Source organism: Cryptomeria japonica, chromosome 4 (assembly GCF_030272615.1).
Source record: "Cryptomeria japonica chromosome 4, Sugi_1.0, whole genome shotgun sequence".
NCBI classification, from domain to species: Eukaryota; Viridiplantae; Streptophyta; class Pinopsida; order Cupressales; family Cupressaceae; genus Cryptomeria; species Cryptomeria japonica.
This window is the reverse complement of record NC_081408.1, coordinates 128,792,672-128,803,457: the sequence shown is the minus strand read 5'-3', so window position 1 is coordinate 128,803,457 and position 10,786 is coordinate 128,792,672. Positions and strand designations below refer to the sequence as shown.

At 37.1% G+C, this 10,786-nt stretch overlaps 1 protein-coding gene across 1 annotated transcript; it reads left to right on the top strand.

The window, feature by feature from the left end:
• The first annotated feature begins 5,196 nt into the window (after nt 1-5,196).
• LOC131079809 (probable disease resistance protein At4g33300) lies at nt 5,197-5,532 on the top strand. Its single transcript, XM_058017848.2, has one exon. It carries the CDS (start codon nt 5,197-5,199, stop codon nt 5,530-5,532), a length of 336 nt encoding a protein of 111 aa, XP_057873831.2.
• The last annotated feature ends 5,254 nt before the right edge of the window (nt 5,533-10,786 follow it).

Below are 10,786 nucleotides of genomic sequence, written 5' to 3'. Positions count from 1 at the left end.
GGTTCGGCAATTGCCTACGCCCACACTTGAAGCAGGGGAATCAATTGATTAATCACCAATCTGGTTTTTACACATACACAGCTGCAAGTAGCTCCAAAAATCACTTCTACAAATGAATTACAATCATCTCTTAAAGAGCTTGCAAGGAGAAGTTGAAGAGCCAAGAGTTTTGGCGGCAAGACGAAGGAGTCCGTTGGACTTCACTTCCAACAATCTCCCACTGAAGACCAACTAATTGCTACAACAAGTCAATTCCCCCACTCAGTCCTGCTATCAGTTATTGGAAAGGCCGAGAGAAGCTTGGCAGAAATTGAACTTCTCCGGCTTAACTACTTTAGTGAGCACATCAGCTAGATTCATGTCTGTATGAATTTTATCTACATGAAACTTGCCTTCTTCAACCATATGGCAAACATAATGACTGTGAACATCAACATATTTTGACCGTGGCTGAGATGTCTGATGTTTAGTCATAAAAACGGCACTGCTGTTATCACAAAACAAAGCAAAATTTGATTGCTTCAACCCCAACTCACTGAACAAGAGTTGCAACCATACCATCTCTTTTGCTCCTTCAGAAAGAGCTATGTATTCAACCTCCACAGTCGATTGAGCAACTGTATGTTGCAATTTTGAAGCCCAACTAATCACTGCCCTGACAAATGTGAAAGCATAACCTGACGTAGACTTTCTTTTGTCTAAATCACCTGCAAAATCAGAATCGGTAAACCCTTGCAAAACTGCCTTGTCCTTTCCAAACCATAAACAAAAATTAGAAGTACCCTTGAGATACCGCAAGATATACTTAACCGCTTCCCAATGTGATTTGCCCAGATTAGCCATAAATCTTCTCACCAATCCCACGGTATGAGCAATGTCCGGTCGAGTAGACACCATAGCATACATGAGACTTCCAACTGCATATTTGTATGGAATTTTATCCATAAACTCCTTATCTTCTTGTGTTTTTTAACACAATTGAGAAGATAACTGAAAATGAGAGGCTAAGGGTACACAAACAGACTTAGCATCCACCATACCAAATCTGTCCAAAATTTTTTTAATGTAGTCTTGCTGATATAGTTTGAGTTCTCTTTTTCCTATCCTGAAAAATAGTCATTCCTAGAATCTTCTTTGCTACCCCTAAATCTTTCATGGCAAATTCCTTTACTAAGTGAGTTTTAAGTTCACTTACAATCCTCATGCTTGTGCCAGCCACTACCATATCATCCACATAAAGGAGAAGAATGACAAATTCACCATTAGGAAGCTTCTTGTAATAGATACAAGGATCAGACTCGCTGCGAGTAAACTTGTGATCAATCATGAATTTGTCAAATTTAAGATACCATTGTTGGGGGGCTTGCTTAAGCCCATACAAACTGCATTTCAATCTGCAATAAAGGTGTTCCTGCCCCTTTTTAATGAACCCTTCTGCCTGATGCATAAATAGTTCCTCATTAAGATCGCCATGGAGAAATGTCGTCTTTGCATCCAACTGTTCAAGTTCAAGATCCCAGGCTACAACTAAGCCCAATAGTGCTAAGATGGTAGTCATTTTGACTACTAGCGAGAAAGTTTCTTTGAAGTCGAGGCCTTGTTGTTGAGCATAACCCTTTACAACTAGTCTTGCTTGAAATCTTTTGTGACCATCGGCTTCATCTTTTAGTTTATACACCCACTTATTTCTGAATGCCTTTTTGTTAGGCGGAAGTGGCACCAAATCCCATGTCTGATTTTCTTCGCACATTGCAGCATGCCAGTTATCATAGTCTATAATTTTACAAGCTTCTTTGTATGTTGCAGGCTCTGTTTGATCAGAGATGAGCAAAGTAGGTTCAACTTCTTCACAAAATAATAAGTCACAATCAGAAAACTTTGGAGGAGTTCGCCTCTGTCTAGTTGATTTCCTTAATTGACTCTTTGCTGGAGTAGTAAAATCATTATGTGTTCCTTGTTTACGTAAATCAACATCACTCCCATTATCTCTATTTATGTTCCCTGTAATGTCTCTATTTTTGTGTCTAGTAATGAGTTTGTATGCTTTCCTATCTGCAGGGCGATCAATGGCTTGTGGATTTTTATCCATGTGAGATGCAGGCAGACCGCAGGAAGGGAACCCTGTAGAAGTTTCATCCACGACATGAAATGGGAAAGAGGGCTAGGAGCATAAAGTCGTGGCAGCATCCTCACAGGCATGCACGGGAGGGTGACTCTATGGGTGGACTGCGGAGGTGAAGCTTGCAGGCAGCCCGTGGAAAAGTTTGCAGGAAGCCCACGATGGAGAATCATGCGAGGAGGGAGGCGGGGAAGGCTGCCGTAGAGGTGGGTGTGCTGCGTGTGAAGACTATTCAACATGCCGTGGGGGGAATAAATCACAATGTGCAGAATGCGGTGGATAGGGTGGTTTATGCTGTGTAGTAACTAGTGGAATTATAGACCACTGTGCTTCCTCCATATTTTCTGTGACATGGGTGCTTGTTTGGGGAGGATGTGCTATGTTCTGCAGACCCCCAATTTCATAATTGAATAAATACCAAACATCATCGGCACTTACTTCTTCATTCTCAGTCTGAGAATTATATTCAACTGAGGTAGATGTCATAGGGGCTCCCACTGAATGAGAGATTGGAGGTAGAGCGCTGGTAGTTGAATTTTGAAACAAAGACATAGGGACATATTCTGTCTCTGATTTATTTGAATCTTGTAGTGTGGGAAAGGAGGTTTCATGGAAAACTACATCCTTGCTGCAAACAATCTTTTTGTGAACTGGATCCCACAATCTGAAACCAAATTTCTCTTCTCCATACCCCACAAAAATACATTTCAACGACTTTGGATCCAATTTGGTTCGCTTCTCTTTGGGTATATGCGAGAAGGCTTCGCATCCAAACACATGAAGGATCAAGTATGAAATCCTCTTCCCTTGCCATTCCTCTTCTAGAATATCAAAATCCAATTTAGATGAGGGAATTCGGTTAATCAAATACATTGTTGTGTTACACACTTCTACCCAAAATTCCTTGTGTAAACCTGCATTAGACAACATACATCGTGCCTTTTCAAGAATTGTTCTATTCATCCTCTCGGCTGCATCGTTTTCTTGGGGAGTAAAGGAACAACCTTGATTCTTCTAATCCCATTATCAGCACAAAAATCATCAACTTCTTGTGAACAAAATTCCCCACCGTTATCGGTTTGTAAGCAATTAATCTTATGCCCAATTTGATTTTCAACTAAAGCCTTGAAGATTTTAAATTTTGAAAAGACTTCAGATTTCCTAGAAAGCATATAAATCCATACTTTTCTTGTACAATCATCAAGAAAGGTTACAAAATAGTTAGCTCCTCCAATGGAGGTTACCTCGGTAGGTGCAAAAACATCTGAGTATAAAAGCTCCAGCGGTGTTGTCTTTGTGTCATGCCCACCTTTCGAAAAACTGACTCTCTTTTGTTTGCCATAAAGGCAATGTTCACAAAAGGCTAAGTCAACAAGTTTGAGGCCCGATAGAAGATTTCTTGTATGCATAACATGGAGTCCTTTCTTGCTAATATGGCTAATTCTTTGATGCCAAAGATCCGCTTTTCTTTCCTCAATCACCATTGCAGCTCCCATTTCACCATGAGTCTTAAAGATATATAGACTACCCACTCTATTACCATTTGCAATCAACATGGTACCATGAGTTACTTTCCATGTATCCGGGAGAAAATTTACATTAAGACCTTGATCAAAGAGATGTCCAATGAATATCAAATTCTGCTTCAATTTTGGGACATGGTGAACATCTTTGAGAAGCCATGTTTTACCACCTTCTAATGGCAGCAATACATCCCCTTTGCCAGTAGTTTCACAAGCTTTGTTATCTCCTAAGAAAACATTGACAAAATGACCTTCATGGTAGTTAATGAACGCTTCAAGACATGAGGTAGCATGATAGGAGGCACCGGAATCAAGCACCCATGAATCTAAAGTAGTGTCAGTTGTTGAAAGGATTAATACACTATCATCTTTATCATAGACTATATTTGCTTCGCTATCCCGTATCCTCTCTTGTGCCCTTTTGAAGTTTCTACAATCCTTCTTCACATGACCAACTTTGCCACAAAACCAACATTCACCATTTATGTTTCTAGACTTTGATCTCTTTGCTTATTTCGAACGTCTATGGTAATTATTTCTGCCTCTATTATGACTTCTACCTCTATTTTCGGTGCTAACCATTGTTAAAGCTTCACCAGATGAAGGTTCATCATTCTTTCTTCTCAAATCCTTGCTGAGAAGAGTAGCTGCTACATCATTAAAAACCAACTTATTTTTACTGGATATAGATGTGCTAACTGCTGTTACAACACCATCCCAGCTGCTCGGTAAAGAACATAATAACAGAACAACCTTTCTTTCATCATCTTGTGTCATCCCCACCGAAATCGCTTAACTAATCAATGTATTGAATTCATTGATGTGGTTTTCCATAGCACAACCTTCCTTCATTTTCAGTTTGTAGAAGCGCTTCATAATAAACACTTTATTTCCAGTCGATGCCATTTCATACAAGGTTGTGAGTCTATCCCATACATCTTTTGTTGTTGCATCACTAGTGACATTGAAGAGAACATTATTGGACAACAAGAGAAAAATTGTCGCTCTTGCCTTCTTGTCCAATTTTTCTGATTCTTCATCAGTCATCCCAACTAGTTTCTTTGCTTTCCCTTCAAGTGCAAGTGAAAGGTCTTGCTTTATCAGCAAAGACTCCATCTGCACCTTCCATAACCCAAAGCTCTGACCGGAGAGCTTCTCTATCTTTGCTACTTTCATGATTTTGGAATTTCAACCACCAAAATCTATACATCGATCTAACTTCACTCTGATACCAATTGTTAGGATGAAGAAATGAATTTAAACAACAGATAAATAGAATTAAATACTCACACAACATAGACAAATGAGACACATAGATTTATCATGGTACGAAAATTGCCTACGTCCACACTTGAAGCAGGGGAATCAATCGATTAATCACCAATCTAGTTTTTATACATACACAGCTACATGCAACTCCAAAAATCACTTCTACAAATGAATTACATTTAGCTCTTAAAGAGCTTGCAAGGAGAAGTTGAAGAGCCAAGAGTTTTGGCGGCAAGAGGAAGGAGTCCGTTGGACTTCACTTCCAACAATATGATCTCTCTAAGAATGCTAATGTTATTAGCATTGCCAGGCTTGAAAGAGCTTCTTGCATCAAATGCAAAACTTGGAGAGTTAGAATATTTAGACATTTCAGCATGCGAAGGCTTGAAAGCATTTCCAAAGGAAATAGGAAAAATCAAGAAATTGAAGGAATTTGATATGAGAGAGTGTTCCCATTTGAAGGTGTTACCTACAACTGTTTGTGTCGTAAGTTTCCTGAAGCTTGTTATCTGTGATGAGAAGATTGGGAAGCAGTGGTTGCGGGCCAGGAATATTTCTATTCCAAAGCTTCGAGTTGAAATTGTTGAGCCACATTTTAGTTTAGATTGGCTTGATGAGTGACTTATTATTATGAAATCTTATCATCTTTTTGATGAATAAATTATAAATGGATATCTAATGAGGCTTTGTGTCAAAGCCATTGCAAATGGGTATCTAATAGGGTTTTCTGTCAAAACCCATCTTTATTAGATTATAGCAGATATTCAAATGTAATTAGTATAACTGATTTATGGAGAGATATTAGAATAAATTAATTATTTATTACATAAAATAAGCTGACATAACTGCTTGCATCTATATTATGCCATTCACCATCACATTGTATTAATGAATAATAAATTCTTCACCAACTAAATGGAATCTTGTATACTTTTGTATAAATTGAATATAATAAGCACATATCTATGTGCTAAATTTGCAGCTTATATTCTCTTTGTGTTATGTTTGTCAATTTTTTTAATCTCTCATCTTGAAGTACAAGATCTTACAACCTTGAGACCCTTGAAAAGAATCTAACACATTTGTGTGTTTTATGGTGATAGCCAACATAAGGTCACTTATATTTTCATCTTATTACCATGATCATTTTTTATTTCAGTTGAGTGTTGTAATCATTTTTTACAAAATTGTACATACAATTTCAAAGTATATTATGTACCAATGCATTTATTTATTTTTGTATAAAATTGAGATATGGGTGAATAAAAAAATCTTAAAAGGTAGAGTTGGTTGATTGTGTTGCACTCTAGTAGGGTTTGTGGCTTTCTTGTAGTTCTTCGCTTCCCTTTAGTCACTTTTCACTCTTGGTGCAATAAACTCTGTATTCTCTTATATTTATCGTATTCCTTTTTAGTCTATGTTTTATATGGCCTTAAATGACTTCAACCCAAAATTTCATGTTAATGTTGATGATTTGGTGATTATGTAAAATGTCTCCTCGAAGAAAGCATCCCAAAAAGAAATTTTTGAAGCCATTTCACAAGGTATACATTTTTTAATCTCCCACAAATGTGGTTTTACCCATTCCTAAATTTGATAGTTCTTGTAGGTGATTCTTAGAGCATTTCACTCTCATATGACATTTAGTACAGAGAACATCCCCTAAAAGAATGCTTGAGAATGGGTCAATAAGCACTAGGCCCTACATGGGGTTTGACTTGATGCTATTCAAAAACTTGCTAAGGGCTTGTTTCTTTTAGTTTCCATATAGCCAACAATCCTAGGGGTATCATCAAGTATTACCTTTGGTATATTCACTATTCCTTGTTGGTCTTTCAAACTTGGACCAAAGGCTTCGCAATCTTAGATGAAAAGAAACTCCATATGCCAATTTAACTTGAATGTTCAAGTTTGCCTCTTCTATTCTAGAACTTTTTTAATTTCATTAATTTTTCTCTGAGTAAGTTTATTTGTGTGGATCGTAATACATTTTAGTAGGCTCAATTGTAAAAATGTATTGGTTGAGATTAATTTATCTTAAGGATTTGAAATAATTAGTTGATATTCAAGCTAGCAACCTTCAACACATCCAATGGGTGCCTTAAATTAATCTATCCAACACTTGTTTTTTGATGTCAATCCACTAAACACAATATTAAGTATTTTAGTTTAGCAACTCATTGGCTTAAATCACCTCCTCGATTAGTTAAGGCTCTCTGATCTATAAAGGTTATTGCCTCAATGTTTAAGGAAAAGAAAACTATAATGTCACATTATAATGTCCAACAACATCATAGGTAGAGTTACACTAGAATTGGAGGGGGAGGTAAGGAAGCCTTACCTATGTTAGAGATAACACAATAGGTTTACCTAGGGGCTTAAAAGAGGGAATTCTTAGGTGTAAGGAATGGGCATTGGACCCCCATTTCCAAATACCCATAGATACAATAGCACCCGATCCTTAGTAGAGTTAAAAAAAATAACATCGAAGCCATGAGCATAGGTGAAAATCTCAACCATACCAAAGACCATCAGGTTACAATGCCCTAAAATCCAAGAATGCAAATCTAGAAGCAAGTCCATAAGTGGTTGAACCTAAATATGAGACCCTTCCTTTCAAAGTAAGAATTTTTTTCCAGCACTTCTTGGCCAAGTATCACCCCCAAAACAAAGGAGGCATAGGGGAGGCATTTTAGAGTCATAACAGTAGACCCCTTTGAGGGTTTGCATAGTAAATTAATAGAATAATTCTTGAGAGGGGAGTCCACTGAGGCCTTAAGAATAGCCAAAGTGTCGATAACAACTAGTAATTTTTTTCACATAGGGTAAAGCACAAGTAGTGTTAGAGATGTCAATCCCCAATTTGTAGGCCAAAGAGCCATCAACCCCCACAATTGTGGGAAAGATATGGGAATTTGAAATTGGAGAGGATGAGGCTATGGGTAGGATATTTTCTTTATCTAATGGTTTTGTTGAGAGGGAGACAACTTGTTCTTTCATTATTCAAGGTTTTCCACTGTAGTAGGAGCTTTTATTGTTTGATATTTTTAAATTTTGAATAAAAACATTGAAAACCAAAGATTCTAAGTTTCTCACACAAATATTAAGAAATTAAATCGAATGAGCCACAAGATGTCCCACCATTGGAAATGGTATCAATATTTTCATATCTACTTTTAGTCTATTGTTAATAGGTTAAAGCAATAGTTGTACAAATATTGGTTCTGGTTCATCTCAGTTGTTAAGAATGATGTTGTGATAGGTTTCTTAAATTTCTAGCAAACTCTACCATTTTCCTATTGTCATTATTGATAGTAGGACACAACTTGTGTAGAATCTTGAGGCAATTCACTTTCCATGGTCTCAAATGAGTTTTATTTTTTTGAATTTGCATGTGACTGGATGATTTTTTATGATGTTCTATTTCATTATTAAACATTTTAATGTTATCAATTAAATAAAGGCATGCATCTTAGGAAGGTTGTCTCATGTTGGGAAAAATAAATATTAGGGACTAGAAATATTGTCCTCGGATCCATTTTTTGTTTATTATGAATAGGTTGAAGCAGTAATTATATAAATATTAGTTTTGCTTCATCTCTTTTTTTAAAAATAATGTTGTGGCAAGGTTTCTTGAATTTTCTACAATCTCTATTATTTTCTCATTACAATTGTTGATATCTAGACACAATTTGTGTCGAATCTTGAGGTAAGTCACTTGCCATGGTCTCATTAAGGTTTATTTTTTAAAATTTGTACAAGGATACAATAAAATATTTTTAATTGAATTGTAACTTGGTGTACCATTTTTGTTTGTGCTTGATTAAAGTAATTCATGTATATAGTTCCTCATAAAAAAAAATGTTATAGCTTTTGTTGCCTTTAGAAATTTACTAGTTAAATTGTATTTTCTACCTCTTAATGTGCTAATCTAATCATATGACCTTTCCACTTACAAAGAATCAAAATGGTAAATTCATAGTATAAATACTTCAATTTCTTGGGTTTAAAAAGGAAAAAGCATGAGAAAAACCCAACAAATAAAATAATCTAAAATTTAATAAAAATATGGGAGAAACTACTATTATTATTTTGTGGATGTCATTGAGCGGGAAAGGGAGTGCAGGTGAAAGCAGATGCGTTAGGGCTTCAGCAATCAAAGACCAAGCCGAGGAGGAGAATGGTGGTGAGACAGATGGTGTGGGTTCGATATTTGCTCGCCATTCTACATTTTGTCATGTCTCATGCGATATGGTGAGTGTCAAGGTTGGGCATGGTGAAGGGGTCGGCATGGATCCTTTATTCTTGGTAGGTGGTTGTAGGGTTTTCAAGGGTCTGTGTGGTGGTTTTGTGGGTGTGGAGGCCTCTTCTAAGTTGGATCTCTATGTATGGCCTCTTTCAGCGATGTGTGGGTTTGGCCTCACGAAGGATGGTGTTTTTTCCCTGACTTTCTTTGCTTGATCGTGTGATGGTGGTGGAGGGGGTTTTGTCTTGGAGTTCCATTGTAGGGAGTTGGTTTTTGTGAGCTGCCCCTTCCTCTTTTTGAAGGCCTGGGGTCCCCTGCCTCCCTTTGTTTCCTATGTTTTTTGGTTGCATGACTTTGATTGGTCACTATAGTATGTGGTTGTTCTTGCAGGGATCTATTATTTTGGGGTTGAGAAGACCCTCTGTTACTCTCATGTTTTATCTGCAGTTAGGGTTTATTTTTCTCTTATCCCCTATTTTCAAGATTCTCTCCCTATGAGGGTTTGCACTTTTGTGGTGCTGGAGATATGGTTTTTCTTCCTCACTGAGATAAGGTTTTTTGGGTAGTCTATCTATTCTCCTTCTAATCCTATTGAGGTGGCCCTTTTTCCTTTTGAGGTAAAGATGAGGATTGAGGGAAGGGTCTAGCAGGTGCTTGTTGTGGCATCAAAAGTTTTATCTAATAAGCCGGTTTTCATTCCTCTTTGCCTTATTGAGGAGGACCTATCTCCTACTGAGGTGTAGAGTTCAGTTGAGGGTGCTCGTAAAAACCCTCTTTTTTCTCATGTAGATGGATTTTGCTCATGGCTTCAATTGGATTTTTTGGTCTGTTGGTATGCTTGCCTCCTTGTCTTATTGAGGTGAACCTGTCTCCTTTTGAGGTGAAGAGTTGGGGTCAGGAAGCATTTCGACTACTTTTGTTTATGTTGTTGTTTATGTGGATTGAGTGAGCCCATAAAAACCCTCCTGATTTATTTTATAGTTGGTTTCGAGATGGCAAGTTGGATGCTAGAAATTTCAAAGGGCCTAGAATAGCCAATTGTGGTTTTTGGTTAAGGGTTAGTTCTGTTGTTGGCAGGCTGAATACTTTTTTACAGGTTGAGGGATCTTGGGAAAACCCTTGTTTGTTGGTTTGGAGTGCCAGTTTAAAACCCATGATGAAGTTTAGGGGAGCCTTTCAAAACCCCATTAGTCTAGATTGTGAATATACATTGATCTATTGTAATCTGGTGTTGCTAAAAGAGATGGGTGCTTGGATACACCCATGAAAACATCTGTAGGTTAAGGGAGCCTTGTAAGCCCTCGTTTATGTGTTAGGGACATTTTCATGTCCAGATTGTGGTTTGGCTGCTAGTATGTTGATGTTATTTTCTTTAAGCGGTGTTATATTGTGGGTTCCAGATCCTAGTAAAATATGAGGGTTTTGGGTCCCTTCAAAACCTATGGGGTTTTGGATCCCCTCAAAACCTGTTTACCCATAATAAAAAACTAATATTATTATTTCATGCCAAATATCATGTATTAACAAAAAAAAAAAAAGATATGAATACATAATTTGTTTAATATTCTCAACTTCTATTAAAATTTAAGGCGAGTATTAAAATACCAATCAAATACTATTACTACTTAG